The following is a 23,535-nucleotide window of genomic DNA, read 5'->3' on the forward strand; positions in this document are numbered from 1 at the left end:
TTTCTCTTTAGCACTCTGTGATTGTAGCTGTCCTCGTTCTGTGAGATTCACCCCATTCTGCAGTACTTTAACCAGTCAGTCCCTTTAAATATTTCTTGGTACTTCTTAACCATATCTCTTTTTCTTTATTTCTACCCTATTTTTAAACTCCACTTTAATTTTATCCCACTCCCTAGCTGTATTTTCAGAAGAAATTTCTATCTTTCTTTTTAACAGATAGGTGAGGAAGTGCCAGTGTCTCATTTTTATTTCATTTTCACCTTAACTAATTGAGGAATTTTGTAGAGAGGTTTACTTTGTTATGGCATTGTCTGCACAAGTGTCTGATACAGTTTGTTTTCAGTTTTTTTTTTGACATTATGGTTCTTTGCTTCTTGTGATTTCTGGTAGCTTACATTGTTAGTTTCCTTTCTGAAGGCATCTCTGTGTGGGTTATCCTTGACCTCTTAACCACTGCTTTGTCCTTTCCTGTAAACATTTTATTTAAAAACTTGGCTATGATTGTACATGTAACTAACTGGTGTTTAAGAGAAAATCCTTCATTAAAGCTCATGACCCACTTGTTTAAACTGTTTACATTAAAATATGCTACATTCCCTGACTATCTGCCTCTCAGCTAACAGCTCATGTGTTTAGAATCCATATCTGAGCCAATTACAGTTTTCTCCTGTATACAACCAGTTGTTGTTGTTGTCTTTCGGCTTTTCCCGGTGAATAAATAAAAATAGGTTTTCTTTTTCTCCTATCTTTGAGCAGTTATTAAATGAATCAGAGGGAGATCTGATGTGCCTCATGTGACAGACTGTATTATTAGATCACTGTTTGTATCTTGATTGAGGAAAATTGTTTTGCTTCTACAGGTAAAAATATAGTCAAAACTGTCTTTAAAACAAATAGCTAGTTCTTTCAATGGAATATTCTGTTAGGAACTGTGGATTAGCAACGCACAATTCAGGGCCGGATCGTGCGGAAATTCCTTAGAGCCAAGCTGGGTTGTAGTCACAAGCTCCTGCTTAAACTTTGTTAGTATTTGTTTAAATACGGACTGTTCCGCTCTCGTTTGTCAGTTTATACCACTTCAGATGTGCGAGACTGTAGTGGGTGTTTAGTCGCAAGACACAGTCTATAGGGTTGCCACCTTTTCAAATGACCAAAACTGGGACATTTTCGGGACACATCAGATTTTACAGGCCGACATATCCACGGTTCTGAAGAAGTCTGCCTTAGTGTAGATGAAAGCGCTAAACCTTGTTTGTGTCATTAAACGGAGTTTTAAACTGGTGCCAGACTAGAAGTTTTTCATCATTTACATTGACTGGTGTTCGTTTTAAGTGTGAACTTTGGACATTACAGTGGTATTCCTGCAGAGTTCCTGGTGTTGTCTGTTCGAGCTACAGGGTCCGGTCTGCTTTTCGTGTTATTGGTTGCCTACCACACTTGTATTCTGTTAGGAAGCTAAATAGCTAAGATTTGGAGAAGTGCACCTCTCCCCAAGTCCTGGATCATATCTCGAGGTATGAGTCACGTTCTGGTAAATACAGTCAGGGTTACTGATGATGATATAGGAAAAATTTAAACTGGGTTCATGTTGACCACTGAATGCTAACTTTAATATATGGCAGAAGATTTTTGTTGTCATTTTATTTCAGTGACTGGAATCGATTTCTTTTGAGGTTAATAGAGAAAGCATGCTCAGATCTGCAGAAGAAGCTAAAAGGTATTTTAAAAGAGACAACTACCAACATGTTATATAAATGAACCATTATCTAAAACAGTTGCCAGAAATGTAATCACCGTAGCAGACTAAACATCTTTGTTTTCTTCACAGAATTTGTCAGGTATATAGAGTATTGCACTACAAACCTTACAGAGTAGTTGGTTTTCTGTTGTCCATTTTAGGGTCTATTGTGATATTTGCAGATGCACAGCCCCCCCCCCCCCCCCAAAGTAAGATGTATAGTCTGGAATGTAGTCATACTTAGCAAATAATGGAGGTCTGTTAATTTTTGACTAGTGTTTACTTCTCCCTACATGGATCTGTGCCTAAAGAAGATACTGGTTCAGTAATGGATGGATCAGCTAAGATTATATTTTATATTACATCTTCTTGTGTCTGTCATGCATGTTATGACTGTTAAATATATCTGTTGTCAAACGTACCTTTATAACAACTGGAGTTTCATGATGTGTTTTTTTTCTGTTCTTTGCAGACATTCTTTGACATGGAGGGATCAGGTTTTGGAGATCTCGAGTCCATCAGAGTATGTATTTTGCAGTCTTTTTCTCTGTTTCCTACATTCATACATTCATTTGAAATCCGTGTTTAGATAGAATTGTTTATTCTTGAGCATTGGAAGTCTTCTGTGAGTCCATAGCTGCCTAACAATAATGAATGCATTATATCAGTGAAAATGTATTATAGCACAGAAAAAAGCATAATGTGTTGCTCTATGGTAAACTGTAATTAGCATAGCACATGGACATCATTGAATATATTACAGTGTGCATGTCTCCATGGTGACATAAGTATCCATGGTGATATGACTTATATTAAATATTGTGTGGAGCAATCTCTGAAAGTTTATGTAATGCATTTTTTTGCCATTTATCTTTATTGATTTATAATGTAGAGAAGTCTTTGTGACCTTCATTTGGCCAAAGTAGTTCTGTGATGTTTATCAAAATTGTAATATTAGGACATCTACAGTGAATCTGTTTATGTTGATTTTTTTGTAGTACTGAACTCTATGCATTATGAATCTGTCACTTATGACAATATGTATTCAGTTCACTACAACTGTTAGACTGAACCAGTAATGACAAAAGGAAGTTTGATCTGTTTAAATGGTGTGATGAGATGTTCAGTGAATGTCTTACAGTGTGGGACAAAATCTGTAGCTAGCCCATAGAAGGGTAATGTAACCTGCCGAGTCCCTTATACTAAAGGTTGCCATTACTTGTCATGTTGTATAGAAAACTCTAAAGGTAATCTGTACATAACAGGAAAGGTGAGTTGAGTTTGTTTTAAGTAGAAATATGCACCAGAGCCACATTTTGCAGTGTCCGTTTCAAAGGCTTTGCAGCGGGGGGTTACTTATTTATTTTTAACTGTTGACTGGGTCATGGAGCTGATCTACCAAGCCTTTTCAGTCATGACCCGGGTACCTCTGGTGCTACAATAAATGTGCAAAGTGACAGACGGAGTGTATAATACAGTGATAAAAATATTGTATTAAGATCTGTGAAACATCTTAAAAACTACAGTCTTGTAAACCACAATCCATTAACTTAGTAACACTTAAAGATGAATGTATCATGACAGTATTGCATGATATACTCATCTTTAAGTGTGAATATGTTATAACAGTATAGCATATTTACACTTGAAAGTTGTTAAACTACATTATTCATTAGTGAGAAAATGCAATTCAGTATTATAATGATGGAATAAACACTCGTGTGAAGCATATTGATTATACATGCTGCAAAAAATGGAACAATCTAAAGAGTAACAGTACCTGGTACCTAAGCATAGATTGGGAAATGACATGTCCGAACTAAGAACCAAAAAAATACCATAAACAAAATGCAAAGCTAAAACAAGGAGCAAAATGCAGCATAGTAGAAAAATAGATTGGGAAATAAAGCAGTATTGTTTTGTGTAAGCCTGTATAATGAAATACATGCATTTAGATTCATTGAGTGACTGTTCATTAATGAGGCTTTGAAATACTGTAGGCTAAGGCTGCTTTTTGTTTCATCTGGGAGATGTTCCCAATCTGAAAATGCTCTTTCATCTACTGGAGTCTATTATTTATTGATAACCAACTGAATTCCTTTAAAAGGTCACAGTGATGACTACTATCTGCAAGAAGTGTAAATCTACATATTTTATTTTCATTGATTAGTAATTTGTGAGTGTTATGTGAAGATAGGACATACTTGGCTTTGTCTGTTCATGCTGTAAGAGAAAGAAGGTGGGCAATCTGGTAGCAAAGACTGAATTGGTATGACACTTTGGTTGTGATGGTATCTGTATGGTGGGAAAAGTTGAGAGACTGGTCTAACGTTAAACCCAGATATTCTTGCTGAGAGACATTTGGGATATGGTTACCTTTAATATCCTAAAGGTAGCAAAAAGCATTACTTTAGTTTTCTTTGAGATTACTCTCTGCATTGCCTCCATAATGTTATGAAATATGCTTCATCCTGTTATGATTAACTTTACACTTGCACTGTAGTATGGGAAAATCTGAGTGAACTGAAGTATAGAAACGGATGTACTGAGATAAAACTTGAAGTAATCTGTATCATTATTTCCTGGCCCATGTATTATATTTAAATAGATGTGATAGTTGCCTTTTGTCATATTTGTACCTCACACCCTTTTGGAGTGTAGTCCACTGTAAGCAGAAGTTTGGTTTAGGCTTACAATCCTGTATCTAAACTAAAAATCATCCTTTGGGGAAAAAATGTACTTCAATGCTGATGGCCCCACATTCATATGCAAGTTATACACACTTCTTACAGAGAAAGGAAGCCATCACTGTTCCTATTTATACCTTTACTATCCACTGCTTTCAGCTAAGCAGTTTGAAAGATAGCACAGACCTAGTGTAGTCCCATTTAATGCTAAATCCTTGGAGCTACCAGGAGAAAAAAAAAAAAAAAACAGCAGGGTTCAGTATGTCTTTTGAAAGTTGTGGTCATGAATGAGGTTGCTTGATGGTGCTTTTCATAGTTATTGACATGTATATAGTTTTAAAATGCCAGAGCATAGGGCCAACATAGTACTTACTTGTCAACCAAGTGTGTGGTGGTGAGGGCTATAGCACCAGTGTATCACACACATACACATCGGATCATAGGATCATTGGAGGTCATTTCAAGCCTAGTCATTTCATACCATAAAGATGTTAGTTATTAACAAAGATTGCATTTAGTAATGGCTGCTCAGGTACAGGAGGGTTGTGGGCACAATCCCTGGTAAGAATTTACAGTGCCCCATCCACTCATCCAGCTTTCTTTTGAACAGTGTCATAGAGGTGCTCTGTTTCACATGAATTGGTAGCCTGTTCCAAAGACTTGGCAGTTGTTAGAGGATAAATCTGTCCCTCCAGCATTCTATTTAAGTTACAGGCCATATTTAAGGCCCTGGAATGGGTAGCCCTAGACCCATTTGATTTACAGATTTGCAGTAGGTTCATTAGGTTTGGGTCTTGGGTTGCTCTGTAGGCCAGGCATAAGTCTTTCCTAAGAGATCTATACAATACAGAGTACAGTGACAGGGATTTTAGTCTATCCATGTAAGATACATGCTGGAGGCCCCTGATCTACTTTGTTAGAAACCTCTGAGGTCTCTCTAATTGATGCAGGTGCTTGGTACGGTACATAACAAATGGGGTGATTTACTCAATTATGGGGCTGGTACGTGTCAAGTATAGGAGGTTATAACTCCTTTTTGCTCTCAAAGTGATGCCTTTACTAATCAAGTGAGCTAATTGAAAAGCTTTTCTTACAATGGTAGACACATGGTGGTCGAAGTTTAACTTGTAGTTAACTTGTCATCCCAGGTCCCTTACCACTTCGTGGGAATTAAGGTATTCTTGTTGATTTGATATTGTGAAGGGACATTGTTTGTGCCAAAGGGAATGATGATGCATTTCTTTGCATTTGGTTCGAGACCATGACGTAAGACACCAGTCATTGGTCTGCATAAGACCTTCCTGGAGTATACTGACATAATTTGGGGATTCAGTAATTGTACCCATTTTGCAGTCTGCAGACCTGGTCAGCCACAACCCCTTCGTTTTGACCTGAAATTCTGAGAAGTATATACCAAACAGTAGGGGACCCAGCACTGACCCCTGTGGAACCCCACTGGTAGCAGGTCTGCTGGTTCATGTGGACTCACTGACTTTGATAGTGTGTCCAGTTTGTGAGCCAGTTGGCAACCCATCTTACAGAGAAGGGGTTTACATTCAGTTTGCTAAGTTTATCGGTAATGCATGAGTGCAGGATTTTGTTGAAAGCTTTTGTCAAGTCGAGCTATGCTGTGTGCACAGATTTGCCCTCGTGAAAGGCCTTGGTCACATCTTTGAAAAAATCCACTAGATTTAACAGAAAGGATCTGCCCTTGATGAAGCTGGATTGGGTAGGATCCAGGGTTTGGAGGTTGCCTGTGTCTTTATTGATGAGGTCCATAATGATACGTTCCATGTCCTTACAGATGAGGTTGGTCAGCCTTATAGGTCTGTAATTCCCCAGGTCTGTTGGTAGGTGACCTTTGTGGAGGGGAATAACTGTTGCTGATGTTCTTCGTGTTTCACTGTTGTGGTCATCACATTTAGGTTATCTGCTTGCAGTAGCCCTCAGTCGGCCTGATTAACAAAGTCTTGGGTCCTGCATCGGTTGCTGTCTCATCTTCTGTGACATCAAGTAGTCAGGGGTATAAAGCATGCAGCCCACACCATTTTATCAGTCTTTCTAGCTGTGCAATGCCTGAAGCAGAAACAGTTCGTAAGTGCCGTTCGGCCGACTCCTGAAATTTACGTTTTCGAGTTTCAGAACCGAAGTTTTCAATTAAAGCTAAGTACCCCGTTGGGGAAACGTTTTCTTGCTCTTAACTGATGTCAGTAAAAGTCAATAATTGTATTTCTTGTGGAAAGCAAATACCTGATAAAGATTTTCATTCGTACTGTATTCCTTGCCTAGGCCCTGACCACGATGTACCTCGCTGTCGGTTTTGAGCCTTATTTAAACAATGAACTATTCATTGTCAGTATATTTTCGCTTCTAAATATTTCTGTACTTGGTTCAATGATCCAGATATGGCTTCGGTAAACCACCTGACTACCGACATTCCGAAAAACGTAAAGATAAAGACAGAGACAGGCCGCCTAGGTCCAAAGCTGCTGACGATGGTTCTCCTAAGCGAGTTGCCAGTTCGCCAGTACTCAGTGAGACGCTTTTGCAGCCCCTGATACCCACTACTTCAGATTTGCAGGCTTCTACTGAGACCCATTTAGAGTCCGGTATGCTGCGAGATGCTTCAACTGTGGAACCTGCAGATGTCTCTACCTTGGATGGGTCTGGAGCCGCTGTGCAGGCACCGGCTTCTGAGGGTGTATACAGGCCTACTGACTTGCATATTAAACCAACGCCATCTTCTTCTTCAAGGCCTAAAACTCGATCCATGCCTAGAAAACTGATGCCCAGACCACATGGTCAGGCCTCTATGCCTAAAAAACAAATGATAAGAATGGCTGAAGACCTTATTACTTTAATCAGGGGAAGTCAACCTTCCCCCTCTAAGTGACCTAGGACTGAATTTGGCTATGATTTTTCTGATCAGGATTCTGAAATTTCTGTTTCTTCTGATGACCAGGATTTACCCTTATCTGCCTATGAGGATACTGATGCAGAGGACTCAATTCCTCTGCTTCCCCTCCAGAGGATTTCTCTTTTGTTGAAACCTTGCATACTCTTAGGGAGCATTTCCGCTGGGAAAGCCAGGATTACTCTGATTCTAAAAAGAGACTTAGGGATTTCTTACTCTTGCCCCAACACAGGCCTTTAACTATCCCCCCTGTACTGGACATTGTTGATGATGCCTTTTCAGAAACTAGCTTGGCCCCTGACTCCTTACCTCCTGCTCCCAGAAAACCAGCTACATATTACAGGGTTCCTGACTCTCACAAGTTCCTTTTTAAAAATCTTACTGCGGATCCTGAGACCATTTCACAGGGGCCCAAGGGCATAAAGGCTACAACTGCCAAAAATCCTACCCCCTCTGATAGAGATTCCAGGGCGCTGGATAGATGGGGTAAGAAGGTATACACTTCTGCAACCTTGGCCATTAGGGCCTTAAATTGCCAGTTTCATATGTTAAAGTATCAGCAGCACATTATTGGATTGAAGTTAAATTACAAAAAGAACAAAATTAAAAAAAAAAAAAAAAAAACACAAACAAAAAAAGTTCAAGGCCAATGAAGAGTACATTTCAATTAGTAATGGAGCCTGTGGAAACAGGCTCAACAGGGCGGCCGGAGCCACTCGGTAGCACTCCTGGCTTAAACAGAAAATGATGTTGATTCCTGACTGTGCTGAAAATAAGGATTTAATGCATTCTGCTGAACAAGTTGGAAAACATACTTTGCAATGTGGTTTTGATTCACTAGAGGCATCTTGCAGGGCTGCTGTTACTGGGTCTGTACTTAGAAGGTATGCTTGACTTAAGGAGCAATCTTTGCCAGATCATGTTAAAGCTAAATTGTTGGATGCTCCCTTAAACCAGGACCACCTGTTTGGCAACAAAGCAGAAGAAGTACTTAAAAGATGGAGGAAAAGGCTAAATCTATGCAAACTGTTAAATATTTCCTGCAAGTGCAGCCTCCAAGATTTAGTAGGCATTAGCTGTCTAAGAATTGGTCCTTTCCTGCCTCTTCCAGGCCTTCTCAATCCAAAGCCAGACCCAGCAGAACACTCAGGCTTCAGTCCCAAGGTACGCACAGGAATAAGCAGTGGGGGGCTCCCACTTCCAAAGCAGGGAGTAGTAAGACCCCACCTTATGGTAAACTGTCTCAATGATTTAACTTTAAAACTTCCAAGCCCTTCTCAACTGACTGCTCCTTTTGGAGGAAAGATTGCACTGCAGGCAAAAAACTGGGAACTTATTACCCAGGACAAATGGGTTTTAAATATAGTTTCCCAGGGATACAGATTCCAATTCCACACTTTACCAACCCCAAACGGTTGGCCAGTTATACCCCTAAATCAGTGAGCAGAGGCTCAAAAGCAAGTTCTCTCTCTCTTAAGTATAAGGGCTATTCAAACTGTCCCAGAAGAGGAAAGGGGACAAGGTTTCTACTCAAGACTTTTTCTGGTGCCCAGAAAAGACAACTCCTGGCATCCTATCCTGGATCTCTCTATCCTAAATACTGTTTTGGTGATCCTAAAATTCAAGATGCTAACTCTTCACCAGTTGCTTCCTATGCTAGGCAAGGATGCCTGGTTGGCAACACTGGACTTAAAGGAAGCCTACCTGCACATCCCAATCCGGGAATCTTGCAGAAGATACCTATGCTTCAAAGCAGGCTACATGCACTATCAGTTCTCTGCACTGCCCTTTGGCTTATCTACTGCATCCAGGGTATTCACAAAGTGCCTATCTTCAGTCATTGCATTTTGCAGGCAAAGAAATATTCAAATATACTCATACCTGGACGATTGTCTAATTCAGGCAGAAAGCCAGGGCATACTATTGAATCATCTAGCATTTGTACAAAAAGTGCTAACTTCTCTAGGGTACACCATAAACGAAAAGAAATCACATCTGGTACCCTGCCAACAAATTGTATTCCTGGGAGCAAGCTTGAACACAACTTCCCAGATGGCTTCCCTCACACCAGAGAAACATGTTCATTTGACAGCTTACATCTAACTTATGGCCACAAAGACCTTGCTATCTGCAAGACAAATACTGCAATTCCTGGGGTTCATGGCCTCCTGCATTCTTCTAATTTCATATGCAAGACTGCATATGAGGAAACTACAATGGTATCTAAAAAGCCTATGGTGTCAACATTCTCAGGATCTAGAATCAATGATTCCTATCATACCTTGTCTACCGATAGAGTTCCTTTGATGGGTAGAGGCCTGCCACCACAACAAGGGACTGCCATTTACTCTACCCCCTGCCGCCCAAACCCTAACAGCAGATGCATCAGACTATGCATGGGAGGCTCACTTGGCTGGGCAGTGCATTCAGGGCAAATGGAACTCAAGTCAAATGCACCTGCATATCAATTAAAAAGAAATGTTAGCTCTACAGTATGATCTGACAGCCTTCAAGGAACACATTCTTTCAGGACAATTATTGGTAAAGACGGGCAACACCACTGTTATGTGGTACATAAACAAGCAGGGGGGAACCCACTCATACCCTCTCTGCAGACTAGCTATGGCTCTGTGGAACACAGCCTTGAGCTACCAAGTGCACCTACAGGCTCAATTCCCACCAGGAAAGCTAAATACATTGGCAGACGACCTATGCAAAAATCTCATGGACCCACACGAGTGGAAACTGGAACCAAAGATATTCAGCATGTTTAGAAACAAATGGGGGAGACCAGAGATAGACCTGTTTGGCTCCCCCTAGAACTGTCAAGTGGACAAATTCTGCACAAGGACTCCCCACAAACAAGCTTGGAAAGTAGATGCCCCATCCTTTACCTGGAAAAACTATCAGTTTATGCCTTTCCCCCCTCTGCCTCTCCTCTCCAAGGTACTACTAAAGATCAAACAGGACAGACCAAGGACAATTCTGATTGCACCAGACTAGCCACCAACACTAGTACCCCCTCTTGCGCAGTGTGTCACTGCTGGCACCATGGCACCTGCCTCAGACCCCTGCTCTGCTGTCTCAGTAGGAAGGCCAGATTCTGCACCCACAGCATCAAACCCTAAACTTGGCAGCCTGGCTAATTACCTGATCTCACCATTCCCATCCCTCAATAAGCAAGTGATGGATGTCATTCTGGAGGCAAGAAAGACTATTACTAGAAAATCCTATGCTGAAAAATGGAAAAGATTCTGTTCCCGGAGCCAAACTCATCGGACGGGCACAGCAGCACCCAATTTACCTCAGATTCTTCAATACTTAACTGAGATGCTTCACAAGGGCCTTTCCTTTTTCTCCATCAAAATGAATGCCTCAGCCATTTCAGCTCATTACAATACAGAACCACCCCTCTTCTCCCATCCACTGCTGAAGCAATTCCTTAGAGGGGCCAAAAACTTAAGACCACCCAGGAGAGCCGCTACTCCAGCCTGGGACCTTAACTTTGCATTGGAAAAGCTCACTCTACCTCCCTTCGACCCAGCTGCAAGTGCAGAGTTGAAATTCCTTCCTTGGAAAACTGCTTTCCTTCTAGCTATCACTTCAGCAAGAAGGGTGTCTGAATTACATGCCCTCATGGCTGTGGAGCCTTTCATCATCTTTCATGCGGACAGGGTGTCTCTCAAGACCAATACCTCCTTCATGCCCAAGGTGGTATCCAGTGTGGCCCTTAATCAGTCCATTCATTTGCCAACTTTCTTTTCTAATCCACAGAACAAAGGGGAACGAATACTGCACCCCTGGGATGTGCACAGACAACTTAGATTTTACTTGGACAGGACTAAACCTCTCAGGAAATCTGAACAGCTGCTGGTTGCATTTGCTGCAGGGGCAGAGGGGAAAGCTATTTCAAAACAAACCACCATTTCTAAGTGGATTGGCCATTGCATTCTTTTCTGCTATATGCACCATGGAAAACCTACCCCACAGGGGATAAGACCACATTCAACCAGGGCTGCATCTACCTCTGCAGCCTTTCTCAGAGGTGTCCCTACCAGGGACATCCTAGAAGCTACTACCTGGAGTTCTGTACATACCTTCACCAAGCATTACCACTTGCCAATTTTTTCTAAATCCAGAGCTGGCTTTGCCACTGCAGTCCTGCAGGGCCTTATAGCTGGTCCTAATACTATCTAATTGCCTCCTCCCATCCTTATCTTTGGGAATCTACCCAAATGTGATGACTGAAACAGTGAAACACAAAGAACATAGTACAGCTGTGCACACTTACCATAAATGTAGATGTTCGAGTGTATTCACTGTTGCAGTCCTGGTTACCCTCCCTCCAGCCCTCTGACTTCTATTGTCTATACCTCTATTCTTGTTTACTATGCTTAAAGCTTTCTGGTGTATTTGATTTTTGTTGGAGGTGTAACCTTGTATATAATTGCTTCCCATTATGGGGGCACCTGACATCTGGGGCAAGAAAAACTGACAAAATGGCATCGGCATGCTTTATACCCCTGACTACCCGACGTCATGGAAGATGAGACAGCAACCGACGCAGGACCCAAGACTTTGTTAATCAGGCCAACTGAGGGCTACTGCAAGCAGATAACCCAAATGTGATGACTGCAACAGTGAATACACTCAAACATCTGCATTTATGGTAAGTGAACACAACTGTACTTTCTCTATTCTGCAGGAACAAAGCCTGTAGTTAGACTATGATTGAAAAGGGTACTTAATGGTGATGCTACTTCATGTTTAAGCCTGTTTAGAATACAGCCTGGGATATTGTCTGGTCCCATAGAGGCTGTGTTTTTTTTTTGTCTTTCATGACTTGTTCTTTATATATGTATGGTTGGGGTGGGTAAAGTTTGTGATAGGTTTGGAGGGGATAAGGGAGTGAAATTTTCACCAAACCTATCTGCTAGCTGGTTTGCTATCTCTGTGGGGTCAGCGTGTGTGTGATACATTGGTCACTAGTTCTACACATGCTTGGGTCCTACCTTTTAGGCTACATACGTAGCTGTAAAAGGTTTTATGGTTATCCTTGGCTGTGCTTACTAAGGTTTTTCAAAGAAGCCCTTTCAGGATTTGACAAGTAGTCTTATTTGTCTGAGACTGAGTAGTGTGCTGTTCCACTGTTGGGGTCTCACCTTTGTTTTCTTAGACAGCAACTTTTTGCATTTATTGTAAAGTTTGTTGCTGTTCTTCGTGTTTCACTGTTGCAGTCATTACATTTGGGTAATCCTGCTGGCAGGTTGCCTTCAGCTGGCCTGATTCCAAAGTCTTGGGCCTTGCGTTGGCTGCTGTCGCCCCCTCCCTGATGTCATGTTGTCAGGGGTATAAAAGAAGCTGCTGACGCCATTTTCTTCAGTCTTTCTTGCCCCACGGTGCCCGAAGCAGAAGCAGTTCGCAAGTGCCAGTCGGCCGACTCCTGAGATTTTCGTGTTTGAGTTTCAAATCCGAAGTCTCAATAAAGCTAAGTACCCCATTGGGGAAACTTTTTTCTTGCTCGAGACCAATGTCAGAAAAAGTTAGTAATTGTATTTCTTGTGGAAAGCAAATACCTCATAAGGATTTTCATTCTTATTGTATTCCTTGCCTAGGCCCTGATCACAACGTTACTGGTTGTCGGTTTTGTGCTAGATTTAACCAACGCACTATTAAGCGTCGGTATGATTTTGCTTTAAACTTTTCTGGACGCCGGTTTAATTATCCTGAAATGTCGGTGGATAGCCATCCGACTACCAGAGTTTACAAAAATGCAAAGAAAAAGAAAAACAACCAAGGCCCAAAACTGATGAGGAAGCTTCTCCTAAGCCAGTCGCCGGCCCGCCGGTTCTCAGTGAGGTGCTTTCGCAGCCCCTGACACCTGCTACTTTAGAGTCGCAGGCCGCTACCGACTCCTACATGGAGTCAGCCATGCCACTGGATACTCAAGGTATTGGAGCCTCGGACGCTAATCCCTCAGATGGGCCTGGAGCCGCTGAGCAGGCACCGGCTTCTGAGGGTGTATTCAGACCTAAACATCTTTACATTAAAACGACTTCAGCATCAAAGGCAAAGACTAAAGCACCTTCTAAAGCAAGGAAACAAACTCAAGAGCCACTTGGACAGGCCTCTATGCCCAAAAAACAGATGCTCAAAATGGCCGAAGACTTGATTACCTTGATCAGGGGTTCCCATCCCCCTCCTGATAAGAGGCCTAGGCAAGACACTGACTATGAATCTTCAGATCAGGTTTCTATTTCTTCTGATTCCTCTTCTGATCAGGAATATTCTCTTCCCGCTATGAGGATTCTGATTCTGAAGAATCTATACCTTCAGCATCTCCTCCTGAGGACTATTCCTTTAGGGAAACCTTGCATACCATGAGGGAGCATTTCTACTGGGAGAGCCAAGATTTTTCAGAATCTAAAAAGAGGCTCAGGGATTTTCTCTTACTACCTCAGCACAGGCCTCTAGCTATTCCACCTGTATTAGACATTGTAGATGATGTGTTTTCGGAGTCTAGTCTGACCCTTGACTCCTTACCCCCAGATCCTGTTAAGCCTGACAGATATTACAGGGTTCCTGACTCACACACATTTCTTTTTAAAAACCCTGCTGCTGATCCAGAAACTATTTCACAGGGTCCAAAGGGAGTTAAGGCTTCCACTGCAAAAAACCCAACCCCCTCTGACAGGGATTCAAGGGCACTGGATAGATGGGGAAAAAAGGTTTACACATCTGCAACTTTGGCTATAAGGGCCTTAAACTGCCAATTTCATATGCTTAAGTATCAGCCATGGGATTGCTTAAACAGAAAATGTTGTTAAATTCTGAATGTGCAGAAAACAAGGAAATGCAGGATGTATTGTATGCAGCAGAACAAGTTGGAAAGCATACTTTGCAATGTGGTTTTGATTCTTTGGAGGCCTCCTGCAGGGCCGCAGTTACGGGTTCTGTAATTAGGAGGCATGCTTGGTTAAAGGAAAAAAGTCTGCCTGATCATGTTAAAGTTAAATTACTAGATGCATCTTTGCAGCATGATACTTTGTTTAGTGTTAAGGCAGAAGATGTGTTAAAGAAAATGGAGGACAAAGCTAAATCTATGCAAACAGTCAAAGAATTTTTACAAGTATAGCCACCCAGGTTTAGTAGACACTGGCCTACAACAATTGGTCCTTTCCTGTGTCAGACGGACCTCAAAGGGGCAGAACCAGATGCCCTAGGGGTAGATCCCAAGCGCAAGGTTCTTATAGACCCAAGCAATGGGGTGCTTCTACCTCCAAAGCTGGAGAAGATAGATCACAAACATACAGAAAACAGTCCCAATGACTTCCCCCTGCCTGCACCAAGCACTTATCTTCTGGCAGCACCTTTAGGGGGGAAAATTAGCACTTTTTGCTCAAAATTGGCACATCATAACCCAGGATAAGTGGGTTCTAAACATAGTGTCACAAGGATACAAGTTCCATTTCCATACTATGCCAAAGGCAAACGGATGGCCAGATCTGCCAAAAAATCAATGGGCAGAGGTGCAAAAACAAGTCTCATCCCTCATGGACATGGGGGCCATTCAACAAGTACCAGAGCAAGAGCAGGGACAAGGATTTTACTAAAGACTGTTCTTGGTACCCAGAAAGGACAAGGCCTGGAAGTCGATACTGGACCTATCTATTCTCAACACTTTCCTGTATATTCCAAAATTCAAAATGTTGACTTTGCAGCAGCTTCTGCCTATGTTGGGTAAGAATGCTTGGCTTGGGACTTTAGACCTAAAAGAGGCATACCTACACGTTCCAGTCAGACAATCATGCAGACGATACCTAAGATTCAAGGCTGGTTCAATGCATTACCAATTCCCTGCACTGCCCTTTGGCTTATCTACTGCACCCAGGGTCTTTACAAAGTGCCTGGCACCAGTAATTGCATTCTGCAGACAAAGAGGAATACAAATATATCCTTACTTGGATGACTGTCTCATTCAAGCAGAGAACGACAACATTCTTCTACAGCATCTGGCGTTTGGGAAAAGACTTCTATCATGCCTAGGGTACACAGTCAACGAAAAGAAATCAAAACTAGTACCCTCACAAGAGATAACATTCCTGGGTGCAAGCTTGAATACAACTGCCCAGATGGCTTATCTCATGGCAGACAAACAAATGCAGCTGACTACCTATTTCAAAATGCTGGCAACAAAGGCCCAGTTATCTGCGAGAAAAATTCTGCAGGCTTCATGGCATCCTGCATCCTACTAATTCCATGTGCAAGACTGCATATGAGGAAACTTCAATGGTACCTAAAAAGTGTTTGGACTCAACATTGCCACAGCCTGGAAACAGTCATTACTCTCATTCCCTGCCTGCAACAGGAGTTTCGATTGTGGGCAAAGGCTTGTCACCAGAACAAGGGACAGACATTCACATTACCCCCAGCCAGGCAGACACTAACAACATATGCATCAGATTATGGCTGGGGGGCTCACATGGCAGGAAGATGTATTCAAGGCGCATAGTCCTCAAACCAAATGCATCTACATATCAATCAAAAAGAGATGTTAGCTGTTCAAAATGCCCTGACAGCCTTCAAGGACCTACTTCATCCGGGACAACTACTGATAAAGACAAGCAGCACCACGGTCATGTGGTATATAAACAAGCAGGGGGGCAGACATTCTTATCCCCTTTGCAGACTAGCCATGACCTTGTGGGACACAGCTTTGACTTACCAAGTACATCTGCAGGCACAATTCCTGCCAGGAAAGGAAAATACTCTGGCAGACGAACTAAGCAGAAACCTCATGGATCCCCACGAGTGGAAGCTGGATCCACAAGTCTTCAGCATGATAACAAGAAAATGGGGATGCCTGGACATAGATCTATTTGCTTCCCCTTTCAATTACCAACTAAAAAAATTCTGCACAAGGACTTATCACAGACAAGCATGGAAAGTGGACGCCCTATCTTTCAGCTGGAAAGACCTATCAGTATATGCCTTTCCTCCACTGCCTCTCCTCCCCAAGGTGCTCCTAAAGGTCAGACAGGAGAAGCTAAAGATGATACTGATTGTCCCAGACTGGCCACGCCAGTACTGTATCCAGTACTAAGGAACTTATCTCTATACCCGGCTTGGACCTTACCTCAAATACCCCGACTGCTGTCCCAGCAAAACAATCAGATCATGCACAGCCAACTCAGGACATTAAACTTGGCAGCATGGCGGATAATGTAGACATACAAAAAACACTTCTCAGTAAAGCTGTGATGAATGTCATTCTGGAAGCCAGAAGGCCTAGTACTAGAAAATCTTATGCTGGAAAATGGAAGAGATTCTGTGCCTGGAACCAGGCACAAGGAACTGATACAGCGGTACCAAATATTCCTCAGATTCTGGAATACTTAACTGAGATGTTGGACAAAGGCCTATCTTTTTCATCTATTAACATTCATGCCTCTGCCATTTCGGCTCATTACAATACAGAGCCACCACTTTTTTCTCACCCTTTATTAAGGCAGTACCTCAGAGGAGCCAAAAATTTAAGGCCCCCAAGAAAGACTACCAATACCTGCATGGGACCTCAACTATGTCTTGGAAAAGTTCACCCTGCCTCCTTTTGAGCCAGCTGCTACAGCTGATATGAAGTTTTTATCTTGGAAAACAGCTCTCTCTTAGCAATTACTTCTACAAGATGAGTTTCAGAGCTACAGGCTCTCATGGCTGTAGAACCTTTCATCATTTTTCATCCAGACAGAGTCTCCCTGAGGACAAACCCAACATTTATGCCTAAAGTAGAGTCCAGTGTGGCTCTTAACCAAGCCATCCATCTGCCTACCTTTTACCCAAATCCACAGAACAAGGGGGAGAGAATTCTGCATTCTTTGGATGTACACAGACAGCTTAGATTCTACTTGGACAGAACCAAAGCTTTCAGGAAAACAGAGCAATTACTAGTGGCATATGCTGCAGGATCACAAGGAAAGACTATCTCAAAGCAGACTATTTCTAAGTAGTTAGGCCACTGCATTCATTTCTGCTACTTACACCATGGCAAGCCAGTGCCTAAGGGCATTAGGCCTCATTCCACCAGAGCTGCAACCACCTCAGCAGCCTTTCTCAGGGGAGTACCTACCACAGACATTTTAGAGGCGGCTACATGGAGTTTAGTGCACACCTTTACAAAGCATTATCATCTGCCACTCTACTCTAAATCCAGGGCAGGCTTTGCCACTGCAGTTCTGCAGGGCCTCATAGCTGCTCCCACTGCTGTCTAGTTCCAGCCTCCCAACAATAGCTTTGGGACTGTACCCAAATGTAATGACTGCAACAGTGAAACACAAAGAACATAGTACAGTTGTGTACACTTACCATAAATGTAGATGTTTGAGTGTATTAACTGTTGCAGTCCAGGTTACCCACCTGCCTTCCCCCTTTTTTCTTTTGGATCTTATCTTTCCTTCTCTGATTTATACTACCTATGTGGTGTATTTGCTTATAGATTAAGGTAAAATTTATATTGATGTATTTCTGAATATATACATAAAGTTTGGCTACCCTTTTTGGGGTCACCTGACATCTGGGGCAAGAAAAACTGAAGAAAATGGCGTCGGCTGCTTCTTTTATACCCCTGATGACCTGACATCAGGGAAGGGGTGACAGCAGCCAACAAAGGACCCAAGACTTTGGAATTCAGGCCGGCTGAGGGCAACCTGCCAGCAGGATTACCCAAATGTAATGACTGCAACAGTGAATACACTCGAATATCTACATTTATGGTAAGTGTACACAACTGTACTATGCTGGATGTCCACCATGGTGGCTTGTATTTTTACTTGAGGCTCTGGCTTTGATTCTCTCTGGTACAGCCAAGTCTATACACGTATGCAAGTGATTGTACAGAGCTTTAGTGTAAGTTTCAGTGTAGTTACCACTTCCAGCTGGGGGTTGGGCTTAGAATGCATATATACCTTTACAAAGGAGGGTATGGTTTGCCTTGTTGAAGTTTTTTAGTCTGATTTTGCCCTTTGTGAATTCTGATGTTAGTGTCAGCTCAAAACTGACTGATTTGTGGTCAGATTTAACTAATAAGGGTCCAGCAGTTCTGGTAGTGCATCTTTTTGACATGTTAGTGAAGACCAGAGCTAATATGTTTGTTCCTCTTGTCAGGGTATGAACAATTTGTTCCAGGGCATTTGAGTTACCAAAGTCAAGGAACCCTTGTGCTAGCAAGTTAGGCCTAGTGTAGGTTACTCAGTTGACGGTAGGGTAATTGAAATCCCCCATAACCAGAGTGTTCAGTAGTATTTGGATTGTCTCCAGTTTGGTCAAGTAGACTTTATGTAAGTCATGACCAATGGAGGGGGATCTATAACTGGCTATGACTTGAATGTGAATCTTACCCACTGTAACCTGAACTTGGAGCAACTCCATGGAGTTGTCCAGTCTAACTAGATGGGAGGTGAATTTATCTCTAATATAAACAGAAACACAGTCTCCTTTTGTTCTCACATGTTCGTTTTGCAGTCTGAAGGTGTGGAGGGCATTATAGCCTTGCAAGACCAGGGTACTCTGTGAACCACGTTTCTGTGACTGCACAGACATCTACATCTTCCAGTGATAGAAGTGCTTCCATGGGGTGCAGTTTTTAGTTTAAGCTCCTAGCATTTAGCAGCATGACCCATATTTTGTTATGACTGGCAAATTTCACATCAGTAAGTTTGTTTTCAAGACCTTGCTTAAAAAAGGCACTATGGAGGAGGCAAGAACCTTTGCCAGCATCCCAAAAGCCAGTTGCAAATTTTCACTGGCAAAGCAGCGAGGTTTGTTGACCATGGCTTTCCAGGCTGACAGGAACTGGATCCCCTTTGAATGATACCAAAGCCTAAGCCAATTATTGAAATCAATCAATTTTTGTTTATACTGTGGCATCATTCTAGGTGAAGGTAGTGTGCTGCTCAAGGCTAAGGATGCTCCTGCCTGGACACGTACTCAGAGAGCTCAATCATGTCTCTCTTCATATAGTCCAGTGAGGTACATCTCAGGCCATTCATTCCAACATGAACTATGATAGAGTCATAATGGCGCTTGTTTCTGAGAAACCTGAGTACATGCGTGATCTGACGAATCCTGGCACTGGACAGGCAGCTGACTGTGACTTTCTTCTTGTCCAACCTGGTGAGTGGGACATCCATGTGTCTCACTATTGAATCTCCAATGACTAGAAATTTTGTTTTTTGAGTGTTACGGGCTTGTTAGGTGAGACACTGGTATTGGTATGTGTCATAGGTACGGGACTGCATTAGTTGTAGCAGTCTTGTGTTTTGGAGGTTTTTGGTGTTTCGGTAGTTTTTTTTGAGAGAATGTCCCGTATGTTGATTTTTGTTTTAGATGCATACTATGTGTATGAGTAGTGGTACTATGTGCATGTGTAGTAGTGGGTGCATTGGCAGTCTCTTCCGTGTTACTGATTTGAGTGTGAGAGAGCATGGATTCAAGATTCTTGGTGTAGATACATCTCCCAGACTTTGTACGAGAGTGAGTTGTTAGTAGAGGGTTGTCTGTGTACATGAGGCAATTGCTACACTGCCTCAAGAGACCCAAGTCAACAAGGTTAGCAGAAGAAACAAGTGTGGTCCAGCTGTCCATAATGCTAGGTTGAAGACTGTTATCACTATGGGGGGCTTTTCAGGATTGATCAAGGAGAAGCTCACTGGATGGGTATTTCTGCCTGGGGTTTTTTGTTTGCAGTTTAAAAGGTTTCAGCTCACTAGAAGTATTTCTTTGATGAGTAAATTGCTAAGGATGAGGACTACACTAATGTGCTACAGCTGTAAATAATTTGCCTGTAATCAATGTAATTTTTGTCAATATCTGGATGGCTCGGGTAGATTTTCCCATCCAGATACAGGCAAACAGTTGAATTTTCGTTTGAGAGCAGACTGTAATTGTACCAATTTGGTATATTTAAGTTACTGTATAAAATGCTCTTCATTTTATATAGGAATGACCACACGCAGACTGCGAGATAGGATTAGGGAACATCTTTATGACATATCCAGACACATTGATACTAATGCACTATCACGACACATCATGGCAATGGGTATGGGACATGAATTTAGATTTATGGCCATTGAAAAGGTAACATCTAATATGAGGAGGGGGGCCATCAGAAACAGAGTTGAGAATAGGGAACTTCAGTGGATCATCAGGATGAGGCAAATATGGGCAAAGGCCTTAATGATAAGGTATCCATTCAACCGGTCTTGGTTAATAGACTGTTACATTAATCAAATGTTTTTATATTTATTTTTAATATATATTTTTATTCTATTGATGAATTTTATATAAAATAGTATACCTGTGGTATAATTTAAGTCCTTATATGTATATATTTCATAGGAAAGTTTATGTTCTATATATAGTTTTTAGATGGCTTTTTGAAACTATATGTTGGTTCTTTAAATTTTAATTGTCTTTAATTGCATTTAGGGTTAACCATGATGTATATATGGGTGGAGCTCTGTAGTGAATATTGTCTAATGTAGCAGTTTGACTGTGAAAGCGCTCAGCATTATTGTTTGTTATAGTTTATTAAAGTTATTTATTGTCGTGGTCTAGTGCTCGCATATTTTTACGTTTATATGGTATTAAAGTAGGTGGCAGGCAGTAAAAAAGTGCAGTAAATAATATAAATAAGCAAAAAAAAAAAAACAGGGAACTTATGTTTTTTGGGAAGCACAAAAGCCTTTATTCATTTGGTATCTCATCTGAGAGTTGTGGCTGGTAACCCACCTCAGTTCAACTCGGTACAAACAAGCAGGTATATACGCGTGTGCATACCGCGCGCATGCGTGAGTGCACACACAGAGTGCTTCAGATAATTGTATCATAGTATCTGTAACAGTGATATCCATGGCAGTACAGGACCCCTTACAATGATATTTTGCTGGTTCATCTCTTCATTAGATTTTGCTAATCTCTCATGAGAGGAAAAAAAAATCTGTAGGAAATTGCCATTTAAGAACTTTAAAACTGTAACTCTGGGTTTGGCCTGTGCTGCTGGCAAGGAAAGAAGCAGGCAATTTTGGGATATATTATGATGCCTTAAGGTCTCACTTTTCTCCATATGCATTGGATTTGGCAAATAGTGTGGAGATATTTGCCTTATTTTTACATCTTTGTTTTAATGAGATAGATAAGTATAATGCACAAAGAAACAGTCTTAACGTAAAATTTATAATTAGTGTTGTGCTGATGCTGTATCTAAATGTTCTGCTCTTATTTTACAGGGTCCTCCAGGATTGCCTGGTGTACCAGGACTTCCTGGTCCCCCTGGAGTACCAGGATTGCCAGGATTACCAGGAAAGTTTGGAATCAACAACACCGGGACACCCGGGCAGCCTGGCCTACCAGGTGCGAATGGGAAAGATGGGCTTCCCGGACTAACTGGACCACCAGTAAGTGCACATCTAACAGCAAAATGCAGTCACAAATAAATTTTTTTATACTTCAGACACAGTGCACATCTAAAATGTACTTGAGCATATGTAAAGTATCAAAGATACTCAGATGTGGTAGACATTTTCACATCCAACTGTAGTGGTATGAGGTGATAGAATAAAACCTTATGGAAGATGTACTTCTGTCCGAGTAAAATAAATACCATCAGTGCATTTTACTGACAATGTCTTTATGAAGAATATCTGAGAGTGATTTGGGAATTATAATGTCGACTACCAATGGAATATGTAAGAGAGAGTGTAGTTACTGAAGTGATGTTGTATTTATTGAAGTGATGGGATAGTCTGCATTTTATAGAAAACTTTTATTGAACTGTACAGTGTATAATCAAAAGCTGGATTATTACTCTTTCTAACATAATCTTGAAAAAAGGATGTGCCCTGTATATCGTTCTAGATACTGTCCTAAAGGATGCTGAAGATTCCCCTGAACAACACTTTATGATTCATTTGAAGGCCCTCTACACAATGCCTTAATTAACCATTGAAAAACCTCCTTAGAGTTAATGGATTACAGTCACTTACCTTTGCTTGAGTATCAGCCTGACTAAGCATAACAGCCTGAGGTGTCATTTTTTCATACCTTCTCATGCTTTGTTGTTCATTTCATGAAAATAGTCACATGATTGTGAACTGTGGATGTCACAAGGTCAGCCCACCTTAGAGAAAGAACAAGACAGGTGTTGCACTACCTGATGGTCATTGCCCTTTCCCGTCTAATTGCTCTGCTTAATGATTCTAATATACTGAAAGTCTTTTCTTTGCCTCCCGTGTTGCACATTCACTGCAGAAATACTTTTCCTGCCTGACATTAATGCCGGCTTTTGTATCCCAGAAGTGTCCATTCATCTCCCTCTGTTCCCTTTGCATGCTGTCAGGTACTCATCATGCTGTCATTACCCATTGTTGGTCATTCAATCTCGTTTGCTGTATGGCACACCATTGTTCACTTGACCTGTTTTCTGCTAGTATTCTTTTTGAAAAGTTCATGAAAAAAAATTACGGGCTCAGTGGTCTCTCTTTGAGTATTTATATAGGCTGGTTGGCGTAGTTACTGTTTTCTACCAGCAGTTGCTACAAGGGATGGAAGCTTGCTGCTCTTGTTGGGTGTATTTCTATATCCTTTCCTTTTTATAATGACACTGGTATTTATACTGATACTGTCTCTATTAACGTTTAGAATATGCTGTTGAATTTTGCTCTCATATGCTGATTTTCTGTTGTGCTTACTCCAGCTTTCCACCCCCCTACTTCTTTTTGTCCAGTCCTAGTTGACAGCTTTTTTTTAATGCTAGCCTGCACTTCCCTGCTCTGATGTGCATAGGAAGTATGCTGTTAGGTCTTCTCCTTTGTTACTGCTTCTTTCTTCAGGTTGTTGTTATCATTACCAGCATTCTTCATTCTTTTGCCTTGATCTGCAAAATCCCTTGCTTACCCCAGTTAACTTTAGCTTTTCAACCCATTTTTATATGTCTGTTTCTTCTTAGTTTTCTGTTTTCTCTGTGAGCTTTTACATTTCGTCAAGTTGTTAATGTTTGTTTTGTCTTCTTAATGAAAGTGTAACTGTTTGTCATCAGTTGATTACAGAGCGTTGCAGATAGTCAACCACAACTAACAATTATGGGTAGAAAAATTTCTAAAGAAAGTTCTCCTCCAACATGGGTGGCTCTTACTTGTGTG

General features: G+C 41.5%; 1 protein-coding gene across 4 annotated transcripts in view; it reads left to right on the forward strand.

Annotated features, from left to right (window-relative positions):
• Positions 1-23,535, forward strand: part of COL18A1 (collagen type XVIII alpha 1 chain) — a 1,701,455-nt gene that overhangs the window by 1,272,687 nt on the left and 405,233 nt on the right. For all 4 annotated transcript variants that reach the window (XM_044075903.1, XM_044075900.1, XM_044075901.1 and 1 more), the window contains 2 exons: positions 2,211-2,261; positions 21,625-21,792. In XM_044075903.1, coding sequence (XP_043931838.1) covers positions 2,211-2,261; positions 21,625-21,792 — 219 coding nt within the window. The remainder of the gene's footprint in view (positions 1-2,210; positions 2,262-21,624; positions 21,793-23,535) is intronic.

This window comes from Protopterus annectens, chromosome 6.part1, assembly GCF_019279795.1.
Source record: "Protopterus annectens isolate FY-2018-M chromosome 6.part1, PAN1.0, whole genome shotgun sequence".
NCBI lineage: Eukaryota > Metazoa > Chordata > Ceratodontiformes > Protopteridae > Protopterus > Protopterus annectens.